General features: G+C 52.2%; 11 protein-coding genes across 11 annotated transcripts; 5 read left to right on the top strand and 6 right to left on the bottom strand.

Moving 5' to 3' along the window:
• Positions 1 to 14: 14 nt before the first annotated feature.
• Positions 15 to 712, bottom strand: CCMA1212_008563 (uncharacterized protein; the record flags this gene model as incomplete). Its single annotated transcript, XM_073705689.1, has 2 exons — positions 15 to 332; positions 395 to 712. The coding sequence occupies 2 exons, from the start codon at positions 710 to 712 to the stop codon at positions 15 to 17; spliced, it is 636 nt and encodes a 211-aa protein (XP_073555923.1).
• Positions 713 to 1560: 848 nt separating this feature from the next.
• Positions 1561 to 2710, bottom strand: CCMA1212_008562 (uncharacterized protein; the record flags this gene model as incomplete). Its single annotated transcript, XM_073705688.1, has 4 exons — positions 1561 to 1777; positions 1837 to 2012; positions 2065 to 2176; positions 2241 to 2710. 4 exons carry the CDS (start codon positions 2708 to 2710, stop codon positions 1561 to 1563), a joined length of 975 nt encoding a protein of 324 aa, XP_073555924.1.
• Positions 2711 to 3306: 596 nt separating this feature from the next.
• On the top strand, positions 3307 to 5428 carry CCMA1212_008561 (Catalase; the record flags this gene model as incomplete). Its single annotated transcript, XM_073705687.1, has 7 exons — positions 3307 to 3545; positions 3601 to 3638; positions 3807 to 3877; positions 3946 to 4110; positions 4164 to 5006; positions 5060 to 5161; positions 5222 to 5428. The coding sequence occupies 7 exons, from the start codon at positions 3307 to 3309 to the stop codon at positions 5426 to 5428; spliced, it is 1665 nt and encodes a 554-aa protein (XP_073555925.1).
• A 224-nt stretch (positions 5429 to 5652) lies between these two features.
• On the bottom strand, positions 5653 to 7103 carry CCMA1212_008560 (uncharacterized protein; the record flags this gene model as incomplete). Its single annotated transcript, XM_073705686.1, has 5 exons — positions 5653 to 5757; positions 5838 to 6070; positions 6137 to 6315; positions 6480 to 6682; positions 7071 to 7103. 5 exons carry the CDS (start codon positions 7101 to 7103, stop codon positions 5653 to 5655), a joined length of 753 nt encoding a protein of 250 aa, XP_073555926.1.
• Positions 7104 to 8296: 1193 nt separating this feature from the next.
• Positions 8297 to 10281, top strand: CCMA1212_008559 (ATP-dependent RNA helicase DBP3; the record flags this gene model as incomplete). The annotated part of the gene is made up of 3 exons (XM_073705685.1): positions 8297 to 9890; positions 9948 to 10060; positions 10128 to 10281. Exons 1-3 carry the CDS (start codon positions 8319 to 8321, stop codon positions 10279 to 10281), a joined length of 1839 nt encoding a protein of 612 aa, XP_073555743.1. The 5' UTR covers positions 8297 to 8318.
• Positions 10282 to 10383: 102 nt separating this feature from the next.
• CCMA1212_008558 (Oligosaccharide translocation protein RFT1) lies at positions 10384 to 12219 on the bottom strand (the record flags this gene model as incomplete). Its single annotated transcript, XM_073705684.1, has 1 exon — positions 10384 to 12219. One exon carries the CDS (start codon positions 12217 to 12219, stop codon positions 10384 to 10386), a length of 1836 nt encoding a protein of 611 aa, XP_073555767.1.
• A 1381-nt stretch (positions 12220 to 13600) lies between these two features.
• Positions 13601 to 14708, bottom strand: CCMA1212_008557 (uncharacterized protein; the record flags this gene model as incomplete). The annotated part of the gene is made up of 2 exons (XM_073705683.1): positions 13601 to 14139; positions 14192 to 14708. 2 exons carry the CDS (start codon positions 14706 to 14708, stop codon positions 13601 to 13603), a joined length of 1056 nt encoding a protein of 351 aa, XP_073555772.1.
• A 671-nt stretch (positions 14709 to 15379) lies between these two features.
• On the top strand, positions 15380 to 16116 carry CCMA1212_008556 (uncharacterized protein; the record flags this gene model as incomplete). The annotated part of the gene is made up of 3 exons (XM_073705682.1): positions 15380 to 15557; positions 15619 to 15817; positions 15875 to 16116. Exons 1-3 carry the CDS (start codon positions 15423 to 15425, stop codon positions 16114 to 16116), a joined length of 576 nt encoding a protein of 191 aa, XP_073555747.1. The 5' UTR covers positions 15380 to 15422.
• Positions 16117 to 16766: 650 nt separating this feature from the next.
• CCMA1212_008555 (uncharacterized protein) lies at positions 16767 to 16991 on the top strand (the record flags this gene model as incomplete). Its single annotated transcript, XM_073705681.1, has 1 exon — positions 16767 to 16991. The coding sequence occupies one exon, from the start codon at positions 16767 to 16769 to the stop codon at positions 16989 to 16991; it is 225 nt and encodes a 74-aa protein (XP_073555749.1).
• Positions 16992 to 17171: 180 nt separating this feature from the next.
• Positions 17172 to 17507, top strand: CCMA1212_008554 (uncharacterized protein; the record flags this gene model as incomplete). Its single annotated transcript, XM_073705680.1, has 1 exon — positions 17172 to 17507. The coding sequence occupies one exon, from the start codon at positions 17172 to 17174 to the stop codon at positions 17505 to 17507; it is 336 nt and encodes a 111-aa protein (XP_073555748.1).
• Positions 17508 to 18229: 722 nt separating this feature from the next.
• Positions 18230 to 21787, bottom strand: CCMA1212_008553 (Ankyrin repeat and KH domain-containing protein; the record flags this gene model as incomplete). The annotated part of the gene is made up of 3 exons (XM_073705679.1): positions 18230 to 20670; positions 20722 to 20775; positions 20839 to 21787. The coding sequence occupies 3 exons, from the start codon at positions 21785 to 21787 to the stop codon at positions 18230 to 18232; spliced, it is 3444 nt and encodes a 1147-aa protein (XP_073555745.1).
• Positions 21788 to 22196: the final 409 nt, after the last annotated feature.

The raw sequence follows: 22196 nt of genomic DNA, 5'->3' as shown, positions 1-22196 counted from the left end.
CATATACCAAGTACCTAGTTCTTGGGAAACCTTTTGAACGCATCCATGAGTCTATCCAGCGGCGCAGAGAGCAGCCCAACCACCGTCTCAAACGGCGGCTTGTCTGGGGCTGAAGGGTGGCTGTGAGTAGGCACGAACATCTTGGTCCTCTGGAAGCTCTTGGAAAGCTGCAGAGACTCGTCTCCGGACACGGCTTGTTCCAGCTTTGGCAGGTCGTCCTCTTCTTCCTCCTTTATATGCTGCTTTAGGTCGGCGTAAAGGCTGTTTAAGGTGGGGATGAACTCTGGGTCACTGGCGGAGAGCTTCTGGAATATGTAGAGCTTCTCTTTGACCTGTGGCATTCCATCTTGGTTAGCTATCAAAGTTTCTCCTAGATATTTCTAGTCCACCTTACCTTTCGGTGTTCCGCACGGTCTTTGTCTGCAATCTGCTGGCCGTTGACGAGCGTCTCAAAGATTGGATACACGACGAGCTCTTCGCTGATGGAATGGCGTGCAAGTTCCCAGACGAATTGGTTCTGCCATCTCGTCTGCTCGTCATAATCCTTTGACTCGGTGATGCGGTTGTAGTAGTGCTCCAGTTCGCGGTGGTCCTTGACGATGGCGTCGCTGATGCGGTCCCTGAGGAGTGGCGTGGTTGAGAACCATCTCGGTTGGGCTTGACGAGCGACTCGACTCGCGATGCAGAATGCTTGGCTTCTGAGGATGGACATTTTGGCGGATTGGGATGGGTGGAATGGATGGATTGGCTGGACTATGGTGATGGTCGGGGACGGTTTTGGACTGGTTATAGCTTTGCATCTACAGGGCATTTTGCTTTAAGTGTAGGAAGAGGATATAAGATGACCGTCTCATGCTAGAGACCATCGTTACCTTTGACTCCTGGCCCATCTTGCTCAACGTAATGATGAGCCGCCTTCTGGCATCGCCCGCGACATCGAGTTGTCATGGGCTGACGGGATGAAATTGGGGGAAGGCCATGCCGGGTGCACCCCCGGATTGCCACCGTCCAATCACCGCAACTGCTTTTCAATCATCTCCTTGGAATCCCCCAACATCAAGGAACATTTACTCCTGGAATGACAGAATAGACTTGATCTTGTGCCGGGGCGAATCCTTCTAGCTGCTTTAGCGCAGTCGTGATGCGGAGAAAAGAGCTGTGAGAAGAAAGAAGCTTTAGATTAGACGTACTGGTTGCAGGGTGACGTTCGCTTGAGGTAAACAAAGTCGGATCGAAGATCGACGATCTGTTGTTACTATATTGATTTTGGTTTGACAGTAGAAGCGGTGCCATTGGCCAATTGGAGAGATCTGACCAGGACGAGTGCGTAAAGATGGATTGCCTGGGCGTGATTGGTTCACATATTCATGGGGTTTGAATACTGTACAGCTTATTGACCAGTCGTGAATTGCATTTCCGAGACGGTTCATATATTCATGTTCATCTCAAGCTAACCCCTACTAGGTATACAGACAACACAGCGTAGGAGGTACATTGGATCATACACATACTCGTACAGTCCTAAGCAAACAAATACTAATGATATAGATTGTGCATCATTCAATGCCTTGCCTTTTTCCGGGGCCGAAAATCGGCAGAGTAAGACTTGAAAAAGTCATTCGGCTCCGTGGGATGAGTCCCCGTCACATCATGAAAGGCCGTCGTAGCGATATAGTTGGTCTTGCCCTCGCGGACCAGGCTGTAGTACTCCAAGAGGTACTCCTTTTCGGATTCGTCGCTTTCGCTCTGAGAGGACAGAACCCTCTTGGCTTCGCGTCTTCGCTCTTTGTTAGTCCGAAGCGGAATGACACCTGTGGAAACGCGTGATGGGCTTACTCGGAAATGTTTTCAAACTCCATGGTGACTCCCAGCGCTTGGCTGGCTGCCTCGGCCAACTCTTTTCCGGCGCATAGTTGAGGTCCGGTCACAATCATCATCTGGCCTCGGTGCCTGTCATCGAAGCCATGCTTGCCTTTGCCTGCCAGGACATGGGCAGCCACATGGGCAATGTCCTACAACAGCGGGTCAGCCCTATGCTGGGTGAGTTGGGAACGGTTAACGTACGCCCAGCGCAACGGGGGCGAATTTGTGATTCTCCCCAATTGGCAGCGGAAGCACTCCATCTGCCTTGGCCTGCTCTGAGTAGAGCAGCAAGTTCTCTGCGTAGAATCCAGCACTGCAGATGCGACATTGTCAGTATTTGAGTGACCTGATTCATCCACAGCAATGAAAGAACGAACCGGATCACGCAGGGCGAATGCCCGAGGGGCGTATCGGGATCCCCCTTGCTTGCCAGAACCGCGCTCTCAATGTCGATAAACTCTCTCAGACGAGGCTGCCTCTGGCTGTCTGCATAATCGCAGCCGGCAGAGCTGATGAGGAGGACATTCGACACACCAGCCTTCTTGGCGGCATTCGCGAGCTCCATCGTGATGTCCAGCTTGTCGCGGTGGGCGGGAGGAACCAGGCAGATGGTGTCGCAGCCAATGTCCTTGAGGGCCTTGACCATGGTCCGCTCGCGGCCTGGCTGATGGTGCGCGAGCTTTCCTCCCAGCTCGGTGAACTCTTGCGCCCGTTGCGAGGAGGGATCCAATGCCAGGCCCGTGATGCTACTGATTTGGCGGGCGAATTTGCCCTCTTTGAGGAGCAGCTCGGCGATGAGGAAGCCGGTTTGGCCTTCTACGGCCGTGATGCAGATGTTTCGGGACATTTTGGCTATTCAATCCAACAGATTCAGTCCATATCCGAGGTATCATGCTAAGTTTACGTACTGAAAGGTTGCTTGCTAATGGCTGATATTATACTTCTGGTCATGCATGCACTATATGCCGTCCTTGAAGGCTCAGCATCATTGATTGAGTGTTTTTTTAAACGCCCGACGTCACTGTGATTGCTTCTAATTTGATGCATGTAAGAAAGGGTGTCTGTGAAAGTTTGCCGCCGATTATTCGTATTGACATCATGTCTCTGGCGGGAGATTCTGTCCGGCCTGACAGGGATTACTCTGGCATGCAGCTACTCCTTGTGGTGACGTGTTGGAGACACATAGAAAAATTGCTTCATGCGTTGCGAGAACTTGGGAGCTTGGAATCAAAGAGGGAGCACAATCTGAAATCGAAGACGTCGTAGATGACATAAAAATGATTGGGGGGCATTCAGAGGAGATGTCGTGTAGACGGTTTTGAGAACGAGATCCGTAATCATAATTAGGAGGCGATATGTTCAATCTGGAGTGAAATCCATCGCCTCACCTCTCGTGGTCCTTTCCGAGCAGCCTCACAATACCTTGACAGGAAGTTCACAACAATGGAAGGCAGTAATTCCAACCAGTTCGACCCCTGTCAGCATCCCCTGAAAGCAACCGCAGCCGCCATTGGCGCGGGCGTGCAAGGAGAGCGTCGCGCACCTCGTATGAGCCACATGCAGAGCGCGAATGAAGGACCTGCGGATATTATTGCCAAGGTATCGGGCGTTGTGAGTGGCGGCAAGAGGGAAGACGATAGCCTGTACTTTACCAACAATGAGGGCATTCCGTTTCCCGATCCGTAAGTGGCGGGTGGGCGAGTGGTTGTGTTAGGTGGTTGACTTACACGGGGATAGTGCCCATAGCAAGACTGTCGGGGGCATTCCAGTTGCAAGTGATGTGTTTCTCTTCCAGTGAGTAAGACAGAAAAAATGCTCCAATTCTTCGATTGACGTCTCGTAGGAAGCAGTAGCATTTCAACCGATCCAAACCATTGGAGCGTAAGCATACATATCCACAGCCCGATGGCCGTCAGGAGAGACCGACTGACATGTCCATATAGGAATGGTTCACCCCTGCGGCTCTGGAGCCTTTGGTTACTTTGAGTGCACCCAAGATGTCACTGATCTCACTGTAGGACGCGTCCCTCCCTCTTTTGTAAATGAGAAAGTGAGCCTGATGAATGAATCGGCACTACCTAGAAAGCCAACTTCCTCTCCACCCGTGGCGAGAAGACGCCCGTCTTTGCGCGATTCTATACCGTGACTTTTGGTCGCGAGTTTCCGGACCAAGGGCGGAATCCGCGCGGATTTGCCATCAAGCTTTACACCGAGGAGAGTAACTATGACATTGTCGGCCTCAACTTTGTGAGTACAAGTAGCGGATTCGACTTTGATTGCTTGAGCTGACCTTTATATAGCCAGCCTTCTTCTGTCGAGATCCCATTCAAGGCCCCGATGTGATTCGCTCTCAGAGCCGCAACCCCAGGAACTTCCTTTTGGACTTTGATGCCCTGTTCGACCTGCTTGCCAATACCCCAGAGGCCAACCACGCGGGCCTCATGTTTTTCAGCGACCATGGAACTCCTCAAGGCTGGCGCTTCAACCATGGATATGGCTGCCATACCTTCAAGTGGGTGAATAAGAACGGCGAATTCGTCTACATCAAGTATCACTTCATTGCCAAGCACGGACAAAAGACGTTCACCGACGAGGAAGCCGTTGCCATGTGCGGCAGAGACCCGGACTACTCCAAGCGCGATCTCTGGGATGCGATTGAGCGTGGCGAGAATATTGAATGGACTGCGTACGTGCAGGTGATGCAGCCCGACCAGGCAGATCCCGATAAGCTTGGCTTCGACCCCTTTGATGTCACCAAGATCTGGCCGAGGAACCAATTCCCCATGAAGGAGTTTGGCCGATTGGTCCTGAACAAAAACCCGGAGAACTTCCACCGCGACGTGGAACAGGCCGCCTTTTCTCCTGGCAGCATGGTCCCTGGCATCGAGGACTCACCTGATCCCCTTCTTCAGTTCCGCATGTTCTTCTACCGTGATGCCCAGTACCATCGCATCGGCGTCAACCTGCATCAAATCCCCGTCAACTGTCCTTTCATGGCCAAATCGTATGCTTCGCTGAACTTTGACGGCCCAATGAGGACGGATGCCAACCATGCCGGCAACAAGCAGTATGCGCCCAACAGCTTTGCGCACAAGTTCCGGCCAGACACGGCGGAGGCGCCATATGCTGTGAGCGACAACATTGTGAGCCGGAAGAGCCATTACTGGCACGAAGGTAAAGGAACGACTACGACCAGGCGACCGAGCTGTGGACGAGGGTCATGACCTCTGAAGAGAGGCAGAACACGTGCAAGAATACGGCCAAGTATCTCAGAATGGTGGCGTATAAGGACATCAGGGTATGTTGAAGGTGCGAGTGATGAAATATGATATCTGCTAACGAAGATTGTGTGTATCAGTCTAAATACCTCGCTCAGCTCTATAACATCTCGGCTGACTACGCAACTGGGGTCTATGAACTTCTCAATGAAACAGAGTTTGACTTGAATGAAGTCAAGAACCTGGCGGAAACGGCCCACCAGTGGTATAAGGAGAAGAAATTTATGCCTTCTACGGGGGAGAAGTTGATGGGCAATGTCCCTGGGATGCCTGTGTATAATATGTGAATGAGTGGTGGGGGGCAATACTTGGGTTTCTGTCACTATCTAGGACATATAATGATGAAAACCCGCACATTGGTCATTGTCTGTCTCTCAGATCTCTTCGCTATGAAGCCGATTCCTGCCTTTGAATGATTCGTTCAAGAGCCGCAATTGCTTTTCTAGTTTGAGCTCTCTTTTCTTGCTCACTGTCCGTCAAATTGTTGTTATCCTCACTGCACTCAGATAGCTCAGTTTTGACCATGGTAAGGGTATGTATGTCGAGCAGTCAGTTTTCCGCCGTCTGCACGGGCGTACGCAGAGGCTGTTCGTAGCAAGTTTTCCATGGTTCGGCCCTGCAGAGCGTCAACATACATGCTGCCGGTGGGCATACAGATCGCAAGAGATGGAGATGCATGCAGTGATGGATACTCACATTCAGACTCAAAAGTCCAAGTTCAGTAAACACCTCGCCCGTCCACGAGCCATCTGTCTGTAGCTTGTTCTTTTTGATCAGATCTCGCCAGATGGCCGATTGAGAAGCCGGTGACAGGGCAGGGTACGTTATTGTCACATGGATTCGACTCTTGAATGCATCGTCAAAGTCATCTTTCCTGTTCGTTGTCAAGAAGAGAACGCTTTGAAAATAATCAAGCTTTCTGAGAAAAACTGTTGCACAATAAATCAGTATATAAATCATGACGGAGAATTGTTGACAGGTCAGATACTCCATACCTGCAACAACGGCGTTCCTGTCCATTTCAGCCGAATTGCGCTTGCACAAGAGCACGTCGGCTTCGTCGAGCAGCGAAACGGCGTTCCATCTCCTTGTGAGCTCAAAAATGTTGCTGAGTCTCTCTTCAACCCTATCAACCGCAGTGCTGAGTTCGCCTCCAGTCACAGAATACAAAGGCCTGTTCAAGTAGTCCGCGAAACTCTCTAGAATAAGCTTCAGTTGACAATCAAGGTTGCGTGAAAATGCTCGTAAACTTACCGGCTATGAGTGTCTTTCCCAATCAGGGTTCCCTGGCGTTTTACATTAGCAAAGAGTATGATGACTGATTATGTGGCAACTCACCCATGAAGCAGGAATATCAAGCCTTGTCCTTTTCCGGCTATCACATCGTCGAAGGAGATAGACCCGGACTCGCGTCCCTTCACAAGAGACTCGATGAGACCTTGGGTCAAAGGCTCAAGGCGGAGGAACTCGAAAGCATTCGTATTCCATTCAACATCCTGTAGCTCTTCACTCCGAAGCCACATCCATTTCTTTTCTCCAAGCTAAAAACCAGGTACAAGGTCTAGGTAAAGAAGCTCGAAATCTTCTTCCTTAATGTGGCATTGCTTTCGGAGCCTCAGTCGGCCAGCATATCTCGGGCGTCGACCCTTTCAACGTCACATCATACTGGTGGGTTCTCGCTGCATTCATCCTACTCGTTGCCAAAAGCGTTCCCGTTCACGGCTGGTCATGGAATGATCTTCTCCACGGCCGCGTGCTCTGTAAGAGCGTCTCGGAGCTGTCTTCTGTGACGGGGATTGATGACCAGAGCATTCTTGTCAAACTGTTGGGGGATGAGTTTTTCTCCTTCCTAGAGACGCGAGGGCCATACGATGCCGTGTTTCGCCGGAGGCCGCAGGATGACGGTCTCTCGATTGATCGACCACTGACTATGTGGACGATGCTGTGCTCTGGCCTTATCATGGTTGAAGTGGAGGTAGCCCGCGGCCGTTGCCTGGTCTGTCTTGATCTGCGCCGGGGAACATTGCTTGAAACTATCAAGCGTCTTGGCGAGGAGCACGATGAAGAGCCAATATACATCCACAGCAGCCAGTTACTTCACGAAGAAGGTCAACGAAGCCGGNATATCATCAGATTGAAAAGGGGCAAGACGTTTTGGATGCAGGCTGTTGGGTTCTACAACAATAAGGATGCCAAGTTTATTTAGCTCACCATGGTAGAAAATGTAACGTACCACTCTCTACTTGCCAAATGAACTTCTAGGTATGAGAATCACAGAATCGAGGCAGTGTTATGCTTATTAAACACCATCCAATGGCTATTCTGTGAGTACTCAAGGGATGAAGTAATTGCAACATACTCGACTCTCATGGATGCTTTCTTGGAATTGATCGTTCACATAGGAGTCATGCTAACTCGGAATGGGCCCTGGTAACTGTGTATTTCTGGCATCAAGCTCATCAAAGCCGCCCAAATGCTGGTCGAGAACGGTGCCGATATCAGAACTCGGGATTCCTTACGTCTCACGCGACTATGGAGTGCTCACATTCAAAATGAAGGAGACACGATGAACGACGAAAGAATGCGAGACTGCTAGTTGATGTGGATGGCAATATTGAAGCTTTGTGACCTTTTCTTCTAGACAGACTTGACACCCCTTATGTGGGCTGTACATCGGGACGATCAGGGCTCGGTACATGCTTGTGGCCGGGTAAGATTCATAGATCGTAAGTGAGGAGACTGACTGACACCTTGACTGATGGAGATGCCATTCCAGGCAGCATAAACCTACATAAACACAGACAACCTAAATAAGGCAGACATGGCTTAATCCACTTCAATTGCGCAAGATGTCCAGATCGCGACCGCTTTTCGTCTTTAACTCGAGAGAAATGTTGATGTTGTCCAAGGTAGAACAGTTGAGGCATGCGTTTGTATCTGCTTAGGTAATCAGAAGAGATAGTACAAGTGGGGATGAAGATCTGATCCGACGGCTATCGATAACGACTTTTTTTTCCCGACATTTTTTTTTTTCTTATCGTGGTCCAAGACCCGCCATCTTTTCCGCAGCATAGATCGGTCGCGACAATCGAGAGATTCGCTGATTCTGAGTCGTCAATTGCGTGAGATCTGTACGACTTCTCCCTTCACGACAGACGTAGAGAATCTCGATCCACAATGGCCGCCACCAAGCACCTCCGTGCAGAGGCTGAAGACAGCGTGGCCGAGAACCGCCCGGTGAAGAAGTCCAAGGTCGACGACGCTGGCGCCGATGCCGAAAAGGCGCGACTGAAGAAGGAGAAGAAGGACAAGAAGAAGGAAAAGAAAGAAAAGAAGCGGAAGCTGGAAGAGTCCCAGCCTGCCGAGGATGAAGACAAGAGCGAGGCGCCGGTAGAGGACGGCGCCGACGAGAGCAAGAAGGAGAAGAAGAAGTCAAAGAAGGACAAGAAAGACAAGAAAGACAAGAAGGAGAAGAAGCAGAATGACGAGGGCAACCAGCAGGCGGCCGAAGAACAGCCCGAGGGCATGGACATTGACCAAGACGAGAAGCCCGCCGAAGACAAGAAAAAGTCCAAAAAGGACCGCAAAGCCAGCAAGCCCGCCGCGCAAGAAGCCTCCAGCGGCCGCGAATACGTCCAGACCATGAGCCTGTCCAACGTCCCGCAGTCCGAGATTGACGAGTACCTGTCCAAGAACGAGATCGTCATCACCGACCCCCGAAACACCACCGGCAAGCTCCGCCCCGTCACCGAGTTCCACCACCTCCCTTCCACCAACCTGCTGGAGAAGAAGCCGTCGCCGTTTGCGGGCTACAAGGTACCCACGCCCATCCAGGCCGCCTCGTGGCCATCTACGCTCTCCGGGCGCGATGTCGTCGGTGTGGCCGAGACGGGATCCGGCAAGACCATGGCTTTCGCGCTTCCCTGCGTCGAGGCGATCTCCGTCCTCGGAACAAAGGGCATCAAGGCCGTCGTTGTGTCGCCCACCAGAGAGCTGGCCATGCAGACTCACGAACAGTTGGCTCGTCTGGCTTCCCTGTTGAGGCTCAAGTGCGTCTGCCTTTACGGTGGTGCTTCCAAGGATGATCAGCGAGCGCTGCTCCAGAAGGGCGCTGACATCATCGTCGCCACTCCTGGTCGGTTGAAGGATTTCATGTCCGACGGGACGGTTGACCTGAGCGGCTGCCGATTTGCCGTTTTGGACGAGGCCGACCGCATGCTGGACAAGGGATTCGAGGAGGACATCAAGATGATCCTCGGTGCTTGCCCTCCTCGCGAGGAGCGCCAAACGCTCATGTTCACCGCTACATGGCCGACATCTGTCCAGAGCCTGGCCTCTACCTTCATGGTCGACCCGGTCAAGATCACTATCGGATCGCGCGGCAAGGAGACCGAGAACGGCTCCGTCGAGCTCCAAGCCAACACCCGCATCACGCAGAGGGTCGAAGTCCTGGACGGCCGAGAGAAGGAGACCCGACTGCTGCAAATCATCAAGCAGCACCAGCAGGGCAAGCAAAAGGACGACCGGATCCTCGTCTTCTGCCTGTACAAGAAGGAGGCCACGCGCGTCGAAGGCTTCCTTGCCCGCAAGGGCGTCCGCGTGGGAGGCATCCACGGCGACTTGAAGCAGGAGCAGCGGACGAGAAGCTTGGAGGCGTTCAAGACGGGCAAGACGCCGGTGCTGGTCGCTACGGATGTGGCTGCGCGAGGACTGGATATCCCCGAGGTTAAGCTCGTTATCAACGTTACTGTGAGTTCTGTTGGTCGTGAATCTATGGAACCTTGTGTCTAACTGTCTATCTTCTAGTTCCCTCTGACCATTGAGGACTATGTTCACCGTATTGGACGAACGGGCCGAGCTGGCAAGACCGGCGAGGCCATTACCATGTTTACCGTCCAGGACAAGGCGCACTCTGGATCGTAAGTAGCCTCTTGACCGCATTTTGTGCCCCATTTGCGAAATATATGCTGACAACGAGTTCAATAGCCTCATCAACATCCTCAAGGGCGCCAACCAGCCCGTTCCGGACGAGCTGATGAAGTTTGGCACCGTCGTTAAGAAGAAGACTCACGACATGTACGGCGGCTTCTTCAAGGACGTTGATCCCAACCAGAAGTCAACAAAGATTACTTTCGACTAATTTCAGGGCATCGGTGGCTGGTATCAGGTACGTGTGCACGGGACAATGGGTTTCTTTCACTGTCTTCTTCAGTTGTCTTGTTTTTCCGTCTTACTTTTGTTACTACTCGCGTTTGCTTGTTTTGCGGCCTCGGATAGACTGGACGCATTCGAGAAGAAATCTGCGCTCTAGAAATACACTGCAGCACCATGTTAGTCGGCTGTATGTCTCGAGGAGATACCAAAAAGGCGCGGCATGTAGATATGCATTCACATACATGAGAATCAGCAATGGAATGGCAGAGCCAGCAACCTTGATGAGCGTTGCGAATGGTCGATCTTGGCCATCAGCTTCAATGTTCAACCACCGTAAGAGCCCCAGTGTGGACAGCGAGACGGCGATTGTGGTGGTGGGAAATAGCGAGGCTGGTTCAAAGTCGAGGCCGAATGACTTGAAGTACTTGATGATAAAAGCACCGCTCCAGATGATTCGACACAGCATGTTGATGGAGTTGGCATAGACGAGACCATGAGCACCGAGCTGGAGGACGCTCATGAAGAAAAAGGCGGACGCAGCAAAGACTGCTGAAAAGATGCCCATCCAGAAGGACTGGCGATGAACTTGAGCCTCGGTGGCGACGGAAGCAACGAAAGACTCGGTGATTCCGTTGAGTCCCATGAAGGGAATGTAGAAGCAGTAGGTACCCAGGACTTGGCCAGCTCCTGAGCCGGTCCAGCGTCTGCCTGCTACGATGGACAGCAGCGGTGGAGCCGCGAGCGGTCCTATGCTGATGATGATAGCAGACAAGAGAATGTATAGACGCAGGATCGTGTGCAGATTGCGTTTTGCCTCCTTGACTGAAGAAGATGGCTGCGATGTAGACTGGCTGCCATTGGGGGACGATGGAGAGGGCGAGGACAAGAGGCGAGAAAAGTAGCTGCGGCTGCTCTCCTCAACCGGCTGAAAGAGAAGGCGGGCGACAAGGCTGCCGTAGTTGTTCGCCAAGGCATACACGCCCTGGACTTGCGGAGTAGAGAAGAGCGAGATGAGGAACGTATCGCCCTGGGTGAGCAGATGCTTGACCACGCTTTGCGCCATCATGCTGCCGGCAAGGCTCACCGTGGGCTTGTAAAAGTACGACAGCACGAAGTCGACTTCCTTGCTGGAAGTGAGTTGTTTGGGCAGAAGCGAGAATCCAGTGGTGAGCGCCAGGCGGTATCCGGAGGCGAAGTAGACCAGGAGGAGGGAGATGCCATACGACAGCTGGCCAAGTGCAAAAGGAAGCACGCCGATGTCCAACCCTTTTCGAGCGGCCCAGACGGCAGACCCAAAGACGACGATGCAGCGAAGGAACGTGGCGATGGATTCAGCGGCCGCGCGAGTGCCAAACTGAAGACGCGTCTGCATCAGGACGAAGCACGGCTCGGACAGCAGCTCGACCATGGCGGCAGCGCCGTAGAGCCAGAGCGACTCGACGAGCCAGGGAGTCTCGAGCGTGGCGGCGGGAGCCGAGGCGAGATACATCCATCCCAGAGCGACGCTGACGAAGGCGCCCAGTCCCACGGCGAGATACCCCAGATTCACCACCGCCTGGCCCTCTCTTTTGGCGACAGCAGCAGCAGCGGAAGAGGAGGCATCGTCGGCGTCATCCTTGGTGCTGCTGGGTGCTGCTCCGGCGATGCCCTGGCGCTGGATGGCGACGCGCAGGCTCTCGCGGGCGAAGAAGAGGACGGAGAGGTAGTAGACTTCGAGCTGCGTGGAGAGGCCGAGGAGGGGCGCGGTGAGGAAGCGCAGGAGGAGCTGGTTGGCGATGAAGGTGATGAGGCGGGAGGCGACTTGGAGGATGATGAGCAGGGAGGCGCCTTTGAGGGCGGAGTTTGAAGAAGACGCGGGCGGTAGAGGAGATGGATCGGGTGAGCGGTTTTGCTGAGGACTGTTGCTGCCGTTTGGAGGCGGCATCATGGGCTCATGGGAGGTGTGAAGATGGGGTTGATGGTTTTAAGATGTTGACGTCGAACATACACGTGGAGGTTTGGGAGTTGAGGTTCTAGACTAGATGTTGAACTGGCCGTAAGCTGGAGCTACCTAGGCGGTGGAGTTACTGGAGAGTTATAGTGGATTTAGTGGGCGAGGGCCCTATTGGGAGTCCGCTGAAGGTGCTCGAATACGGCGCGCTACCCTACAAACACTCGGGGGCTGTCTGCCCTGGTTCTTCTCACCCTCAACGGTCGATCCATAAGTCTTGAGAGGAATAACATGAATGAAGAGGAAAGCGTAGCGGGGCTTAGGCGAAGTGCTGATTATAATTGGAGCTCTGAAGAGGCTGGGCCAACGACAGGGAATGGCCTCGTGAAGACTTGGATCACAAGAGAGCACATAGGCAAACATTCGACGACTCCGGAATAGACAAAGAAATATCTGATTGTTAAGAAGGGTGAATAAACGTAAACAGAGGGGAAGCAGAAACACGAAGAGGAATGCAAACAAGATGAGAAAACAGAACAAGTGAGCAAGGTCCAAGGAAAAGAGCGGAAACTCAAGACCAGCATCTGCGGCTCGACATATCAAAGCGCTTTCATCCAGGACTTCGGATTGCTTCACACATATCGATATCCTGCACGTTGCATATGTACCTTAACTCCAGCAGTACAAGTCTTGGCTGAATCCACCTGCCATTCTTCTCACTACGTTCCTACATCAAAAGAATTCCTTGCTCTATAGTCTTCGCACATACCTACTGCTAGTTCCCAGTGTCTACCATGCAGACCCCTTCCTCTGGACTAAATGCGCTCTGGGTCGTCTTGTGCCTCAAAATAGGGAGAAGGGGGGAGGAGGCCAGATCTCAGCCTTTGAGTACGTTTCTATTTAAGGAGAAGCTGCCTAAAGGTGCAAACACAAACACAAACTGGGAGGCAAACAAATAAGGGGGAAACAAGTGAAGTTGGAGACCCCAGAGGAAAACGAGGCAGAGTTCGAGACTACAGGTAGTGTCTATTTTTGACGTAACTTGGATTTCAGCCTACATGTAGATTGCGAATCAATATCCTTCATATTACATCCAATGACCTGACCTAGCTTGCCAACATGAATGCAGTCTCTACATATCTTACACACGCACAAACAACGTGGAAGTTCCGGGCAGGTCTTCCCAGCTCCCTGCGACTGACCTGTGGCAGTGCCCTCGCTCTGATGCAGAATCCAACCCCTCACCAAGTCATCTCGGTGCTGCTTCTACCCGAGGGACTAATGCACCGACGGCATCGAACCTCCTCTCCTGCGCTCCAATCCAACGCCCTCCATCCAAATCTTCCCCAGCCGGACTCCCTGTAGTAGTTCACCATTAGACCTGAGAATACACAGTACCGTGAGTGTCCTTCCGCTTTGTCTGCCTAGGGCTACAGCTATTTCTGTTGTTGCCTGTGGAGCCGTCGTCGGTGCGGGTGTAGTCGGTGTTTTCGGAGTCAGTGGTGTCGGAATCGGTGCTATCGTACTCGAGCATGTTTCTGATTTCCTGATATTTGAACGTAGGGCAGCTCTGTAGCATGCTCTGTATCGTACTTTGAGCATACTCCTTGGCGAAAGGAACTTTGGCTTGGACTGTGCAGTCCGGTATGACCTTCTTCATGATGGCACCTGCGGTACTGAACTGGCCTTTGGTGTCAAGGCTTCTCGCCAGCTGGACACTGCTCCGGATAAAATCCTTGCCATGGGCGCCATTGTCACCGGCCTTCTGGTAGTCCTGAATCTCCGAAGTATAAGGGAGTCGAAAGGGCACTAGCACGCCGTCCATCTCGGGGTTGTACTTGGGCTTCGTGCTGCCAGTCCGTCCTGCATGTCGAGCATCCTCCTGAGATCCCCAGTCGAGCCCACATGTCAGGCCTGCCCTCGTCATGTTTGACAAGAGGTGGCTCTCTTATGTCGGTAGATAGACCTTCGTCTTCTGTGGCTGAGGACTGAAGAGGTTCCATCTGAGCCGTGTCGGAACTCGCATTCGAGGGGAGCCAGATGCTTTCGAAAAGATCGCCGCTACTACTCACCCCATCGAATTCAGACCCAAACTCACCGTCTTTGAGGTCCACAAAGTCTCCAGGTAGCGACACCTGGAACAAGAAGAGGAGATGTCGAGCAATGTGCTCATGCAGATCCTCCGAGATGTGCTCATCATCGTATTGGGTGCAGAATAGGCAACTGCGCAGGGGCTGGCATGGAGGATAGTGCTGAGCAAACTCCGAGTCTCCGATAGGGCTGCGTCCATGACAATCGACCAAATGATGCCGGAAGTCGTCTTCGTTCTCGAAACACATTGAGAAGTGGTGGTGGTGGCATTTCCAGCCACCTCCCATGTGGTACCTCTCGATATGCCTCATCCACTTGTCATACGAGTCGAACATCCCGGTCGGTTTTGGGCAGACCTCGTAAACGCACACAAAGGGCATCAGGTCCTGCATGATGTGGCGACTAAAGGGGTGGTCAGTAGGTGCATCAGGGGATGTGTGTGTGAGTATAATAGATACATATGGCCAATTCTCTCTAGTAAAATCTTCCGGCTGACGCACTTCGAAGCAATAGGGGCATTCCATCTCAGCGCGACTAGATGGGCGAGGCGGCAGATCCGCTGTGGAAAACATGGGCCTGTCTATTCTTTGCTTCATCGAGTATAGACGCCCGCCGTTGGACGTGCAAGCAGTTGCGGCTATTCGAATAGAGAGACCTGCCTGTGTTGGCAGCACTCTCTTCGTTGAATCTTGTTGTTGACTGGGATGAAGTCAGCGGACGGGCTCCTCGCAGTCTAGGCGATAACCAAGTCGCAAAGCTCATCACCCCTCCCATTGACTATGCGAGAAAGAAACGGAGAAGCTTTCCTTTAACGCCCCCTCAAGATATACAAGCGGACACTATGTGAGTCAGACCCATTCCAATTGACGAAGTCGGTTTGGTTGGCAGCATCATAGTCCCGTGCATAGTGATAGATGGTTTGAATTGCTCGACAATGTACAATTGAGCCTGTATCTCGAACGGTTTGATAGTTATGCCAAAAGACACTCATCAAAGCTCATAAAAGTGGCCGTCTTAGATACAGGAGTTGACTTGACGCACGACGCCTTCGAGGAATTCATAGAAAACTACAGAAAGGCTATAAGTTCGTTGACCCCGGCCAACCAATGACTGATCCTGATGGACACGGAACGCATTGCTGCAACCTGGTCTTTAAGACAGCTCCCTATGCCAAGGTGTACCCTTTGAAAGTTTTCAAGTCGGCCAGGCGAGAAGATATATCACCAGAACTAGTAGGAAAGGTATGCCTATTCTTCCTATCCAAGCATTACTCAAACAGCGCATAAGCGATGTGCTGACTAGATCCGAGGCAATTCGTTACGCTATCGAGGACCTAGAGGTGGATATCATCTCCATGTCCTTTGTATTTACGAAGGAAAAGCAAGCTATCTGAGACGCACTGAGCGAAGCAAAGACGAGAATCAACTCAGAAACAAGGAAGTCAAAGCCCGTTCTGATGTCCGCAGCGGCCTCAAACCACTGGGCTCTCAATGTCGAAACAGTCGGATATCCAGCTAGGGTAGGAGACAGGGTCATATGTTTTTCAACTCTTCAACAGCAAACGACGAGAAATCAAGTTTCAGTCCCCACGGTATCAGGGGCGCGGCAAACCTCAGCGCTGTCGGCGAAGATGTCTGTGTCGCCTGCCCCAAGTCCAACGGGGGACCCTGGAAAAGGATAAGCGGGACATCTCTTTCCACTCCGATCGTGGCTGGAGTTGCCCCTATGCTGCTAGATTTCGCGACAAAGGAGTTGAAAGGGCTGGAAGAACGTGATGAATGGAATAAGAAAAGAGGTTAGCTCTGGGAAACGACGGGTATGCGGAGCGTGCTAAGGAGTTGCATGACGGCTAACCATGATGATGGGAAATACAACTTGGTGAAGCCATGGAAACTACTATCAAAGGGGAAACAAAGAATCGCATGTGCAATCTTAGAAGCTCTTGAAGCCAGGCATACTGTGGGATGATGGAGACTACCTTAGTATCATACTCAAGTAGTGCGGATACGACACGCAAAAATATCAGATGAAACAATCACCAAGATCTCAAATAATTGACTCAATTGAGGAGCGATGTCACGGGATGAAATCTCGTTGAAAGTTAAGACAAAAGGCTAGATGACCAAGGGCAAAAAAAGAGATGGACTTCGGTGACCGAACCTCTCGAAGTAGAGTCAAAGGTAATACACAGATCAGGGTGGACCACCAATCAGGACAGCACCCGACATCGATACGATACGAACGAGGATTTCCAATCACTCGATCATGGTTCCTGACTCGAGGTAGTACCATGATGTGGTGATTCTTCCGACTCTCCCCCCTCCCGAAGTCGCACCAAGTCTGCCAACTCATCACTTGAAGGAGTACCATGATGGCATCAACATATAACAGAGGTAGAATTCCCGCCCACGCGCCACACTGCACACCAACCCAAGAAAAGCAAAGACAACATGCCCCGAAAATCCGAGAACTGGACCTATACTAGAACCTGGGATTTTGCTCAAGATCAATCGCTGCAGCTGGGTCAGATTCTGGCCGAACCAAAAGATCCGGCCCACGTTCTTCAGCCAAATGGCCCTCTCAAGTTTCACGACGGCATGAAGGCCGAGCACAGCGAACGCCTCGGCTTCTCGATGCGAACAGACGACGAGCTATTCGCCCACTTCCGCGGATAGGCCCGGAGCAGCAAGCTGCCCGCCGGCCTAGGCTACGGATGGACAAGGACGCAGTCGAGCGAGCACCTTTGGCATTTCAAAAAGCTCGAGAGCTTCATCCTGTCACCACCGCTCCCCTGCACCATTTGAATGAGGATCATACTCGACTCGAGGCCGATACGCAGACGGGCATGCAAGAAGATGTTGTCACGTTTGGGCGCGAAGGCTGCGATGGGGCACAAGAAGCTGGACTGGGAAAGGTTCAGCAAGGCGTCGGACTTTGTCTTTGCATATCGACTGAACGAGGTCAGCTACCGCGGAATACTCTCACAAAGGCCCTATCGGGTGGGAGAAGTGGCCTCTGCGGACGCGCCGTATGCGAGATATGAGCCAACGGTTGTGGTCGATGACTTTGAGGTTTTGGGCCTCGTGGACACTCCATTTGGTGGAGACACCGAAGACCTTGGAGTGATCCATATTCCCGGATATGAGGACTTGGAATGTTATGTCATAAGGGAGGAGGTTGAAGACGAGTGAGAATCAAGTTGTTAGATGGTAGCAAAGTAATAATGCTTTTTTGAAAAACTGAGTTTGCGGCGGCGGCTGGTGTTGTCACTTGATTGTTCCCTCTTGCAGACATCATTCTCTGTTCCTTGAGAAGTGTCATAGATATCGAACCTTGTAGCTGCGGCATGGAAGGGCATGGATGGAGTCCATCTGAGGGCCTACTCTGCAGCCAATCTAGGTCTCTACTGGCAGGACAGTTATGGTCTTATGAGAGGGTATAAGGGGTCTCACAATTGGGAAGTGACGGGAGCTATGAATGATGTGATGGTTGATACGCATATCGCTATTATCAATCAAATTAATGGAGGTGGTATCAGGACATACAACCGGCCAGAAGAGGGCGAAATCGTGGAGGAGGACATTGATAGTCTAACAACCACAAGTTTGTAGGCTTTCGGAGACTTGGACAGGGAGTGCAGTCTAGCTCCTTGAGACCAAAGCCCTGATACAATCGCCTCATGAAAAAAAGAAGTCAGAAAACGCCCTCAACTGTGTCTTAGCTATCATTTAATACACGACAAGGACGTAAAATTACCACTGTGCAGTGCCAAATGTCCCTTTTTTTCCAGATAGTTATCATTGTCTGGCTATTCGTCCGTCATCAAGTGAGTATTCCAGTTAGTCAATCATCATATCGTCTCTCAACTTTACTCCTAGCCTTGAAAAACCGCACAAGGTATGAATCAACCTCATCATCTTAAAGCAAAATCAGCTGCAAACCTGCTCGATCTCTGCGCTAGCCGCTGCTTCTGCATCTCTGGGCTCGGCGACGCAGTCATGGCCCGATTGATAGGCTCGAACACTGGTCGAAGAAACGTTGGCTTGTGAGGATTGAGAGCTCCGTAGGCCATTGAAGCGCCGTGTTGAAGAGCGAGCTTGTTGCAGTCGAGGCCGGCCCCGTTCTTCAGCCGTGTATTAGCACCCTTTGCTATCAGCAGCCTGACAACGTCGACCTGATCAGAAACCACCGCGAGGAGCAAAGGCGTGTCTCTCGTACGTTGAAGCCGGGCGTCTATCGCAGCACCAGCGGCAAGCAATGCTTCTACCACTGCTGTTGCTCCGACTTGCGCTGCGTGATGCAGGGGTGTGAAGCCGAATACGTTGCGAACATTGACCATGGCTCCCGAACCGAGCAGAGCAGTTGCCATCCCTGCGTCGCCGTTCCGACAGGCGATGTCGAGGGGAGTGTAGTCTTCTTTGTTTCGGGCATTGAGGTTCGCTCCGCAGGCGATGAGTTCGCCAACAATGTCCGGGGAGCTGTAATAGACTGCGAGAAACAGAGACTGAGTCAAATTGCAGGATTGCGGGAGGGACATTCTCCTCAGTGACAGACGATAGCGCAACTCGCGGATACAGGACTTTAGCCCCAGGGCGACAAACGCCTGCAAGAAATCGCCCCAGTAAACTTGATGGAAGCGATGGGCTCTTGGTAGGTATATGCCGTCCTGAAAGCTGTACCACAGACGCAGGCATTGAGGACCCTGGTCAAGGAGCATATCAAGAACAGCAGCTTGTGGAATCCGAGAGTGCTCCGCAGACGCCAAATGTGTTTCGAGAGATTCTATGCAATACTCGAGCAAGGGAAGTTCCGAGAAAACGAGCTCGATGGCTTTGAGCATGCCGCGAGTATAAGAGCGGGCCTCGGTAGCAGTGTATGGCTCATAGGTTGTGGAGTTGTAACTGTTCAGCAGCTGCTGTATCGCCCGTCCTTTGCTGGTGTGGTCGATGGCTGCGGTAGGATCTATCCACTGCAGAAATGAGCTTGGCTGATTCCGTTTCGAGTATCTTTTCCTGGACGACAGGCTACTGCACGACCTCAGCAAGATCATGGAAGGACAGGACAGCGTAGCCTGCTGAGAGAGGTACCGCATGCAAGCCAGGGCAATGTAGTGATTACCGATACCAGGCAGGTACGCAGTATAGTGTGAAGGTTGTAGTATCTCAAGTCCCTTTTGCAGAAGGAAGCCTGGTACCGTCTGGTGGATGAACTGGACTCGGTCCGGCTCGCCTTCTCGAGGGCTCTTTTCAACAGTGAGAAGACCGCGAGAACGGCTTCTGATGAACCTTTCCGTCTGCAGGCCTTTGTTGACGAAGGTTTGCGATCTTCTCCAGGCGTCAAAGGTCACAATCGAGCTATTTCGGCCGAACTGCATGGCAAAGCATAGCTCGAGCGAGCTCATTCTCCTCGTCGCGAAGAGCATCCAGCTCAGCATATGATATGTGTCGCTTCGCTCATGATGACCAAGGTTGAGAAATATCCGCGTGAAGAGGCCGTCTAGCTCGCGGGGAGTGTCGTAGAGGGCTTCTAGTTTCTCGTCAAGCGTCTCTCCATTGTCGTCCGCTTCGAGGATACTGCTCGTAACTAGGTCCACCCAGAGGAAAATGCCGTCAGCCCGAGAGAGAATTGACTGGATCATGTCCTCGTTATTCAGGGCATCGGACGTGTGAGACAACTTCTGGTACGTGAATGTCTCGATATCTGCGTGGTTGTTTGTCTCGACCCAAATTTCGGGGCAATTCTGTATGGAGATATTGGGATAATGTCGGCTGGATAGGCAGACCTTGAACTTGCTGAAGGGCTTTTGGGAGTCGTCTGGACAAACCTGCAGTCGAAAGAATTCTAGAAGGAGACGGACTTCGTCCACCGAGCCTTCATCCAGGCCATCGAGGAGGAGTATCGTTGGTCTCCAGGTTGAAAGCTTTGATGAGATTTCTAGGACACCCATAAGCTCTTCAATTTGCCACTCCAAGTGGCGACCTTTGACAAAACGACTGTCGGATGCGATCATGAAGTCCCTAAGGAGTTGGTCGTTCTGGGTGAAAATCTGGTACAGAACGGACTGTAACAAGCCACGGCTCGACCTTTCCAAAGCTTGCCCAGAGCCATCGTAGAAATAGGAGGCTATGGTGACCGTGCTGCTGTCCGTACTCTTGAGTAGCTCTGTTAGAGTGTGCTTCATCAGGGTGGATTTGCCTGAGCCGGCGCTTCCCTTGACCCAGAGAAATCGATGGTCGCCGTTTAGCCAGGCCTGGTAATTTGGGTCTTGCGACAGCCAGTTGCCGGTGCCGTTACAAGGGCTCCTGATCACGAGTTGCCGATGATACATCTGGGGGAACTCCAATGACTCGAGCACTGAGAACCATCAGTCTGGAGAGCATGTAAAACACTCAATATGCACCCTACCTTTCTGGCAGTTTGTTTCGAGGATCCTTTGAGCAGCTTCCTTCTTCTTTGTATCTGACAAAAAAAGGTTACCAGGATATTCCAAGGCCAAAGATCAGGACTCTTCAGAAATCTCACCATAGATCTCGTTGAGCGTTGGAGGATCTCGAGCAGCGGGCACAACGGACAGAAGCTCCCGTGCATAAGCAGCGGCAGTGAGGGCGGCGTAGGGCTGCCAGGTCGCATTCTTGTGCGAATCGGCATAGTCGCAGATTCCCCGTATGACGAGACACGGAAACCGATTCATGAGCCCGGCAGCTTCCATCTCGAAGCAGAGAACACCTCCAAGCTCTGAACTGAGTCTGTCGCGAGTCACACCGTCCCGCATAACTTGATTCCCAGAGGCAATTGTCCCGTGGTGTATCCTGATCCCTAGGCCTTTGCGAACAGGGCGGTCGATGAGATACTCTGTCAAGCAGCCATCACAGGAAGAGGCTCCGACGTGCTGGTAGGCAGCCTGATAGAGGCGATCGACTCCAGCACTCTCACGCGCGAAATGAGACAGATGGTTGACTCGGGAGATGTGGGCCGATAGCATGTCCTTTGATCGAAGCTGACGAGCTTGGAGCTGTGCGAGAGCATTAAGGAGAACCGTTGGGGGCGTATTCAGGAATCCAGTTCGCTCGAAGCCACCAGGCCGTGTCTTTCCCAAATCATACTGGACCACGCCTCCATGCATCGACTGCGGCTGACTGACAACAACATCCCCGAGACGAACATCCTCAGCACCCGGCACGCCTCCGCCGACTCCCACCATCAGCCCAAATCTCATGGCAGGAAAATCCGACTGCAGCTGGACGGCAACGGCGGCGGCCGAGTTGGTACCCGTCTGGCCGGCTGGAAGCGTCGCAAGGACAACATTATGGTCTCCGATACGGCCAAGAGTGTACGAGCAGGTGTTTTTGTCGTCGATGATTTCGTGCTCCTCGTCTAGCATCTCCTGCGCCGCAGCCAGCTCTATTGGCAGGGCGCAGATCCAGCCCACGGTGTAGTCGCTTGGTTGGAGGCTCGTGGTTGACCGCTCCATCTATGTATGCATGTGCGGCTCTACATGTGTATGTGTAACTGACTCGGCCACCGTGACACGGATGACGATGATGCAGGCTAGGTATGTAAATTCAGGCAGCAGAAGAATAGATCGATGATAGACATGCTTGCACAGCCCCGCGCTCAGGTTCATATCGGTGCCTCCTTTTGACTGGTTGGAAAAATAGTTTGTCCAGCCGCATGCAGCCTGATCCTTCGATCGACGAGGCTCGCAGGGAATAGAAGTTAGGGAGATGAGTATGTAGATGTGCAAGAGAGTTCAGAGCAGAAACGCTGAACTTGATACAATATGATAGGAAGATATCCATCTAACTGGTCGTGATAGTAATTCCGTAAAACGAGCGGCAAGAGCTCAGGCGGTGTTTGCTATGCGATGGAATCCAAGGACA

This window comes from Trichoderma ghanense (genome assembly GCF_004382785.1).
Source record: "Trichoderma ghanense strain CCMA-1212 chromosome Unknown scaffold_12, whole genome shotgun sequence".
Classification (NCBI taxonomy): domain Eukaryota; kingdom Fungi; phylum Ascomycota; class Sordariomycetes; order Hypocreales; family Hypocreaceae; genus Trichoderma; species Trichoderma ghanense.
Note: the sequence above shows the minus strand (reverse complement) of the source record. Positions and strands in the feature narration are given on the sequence as shown.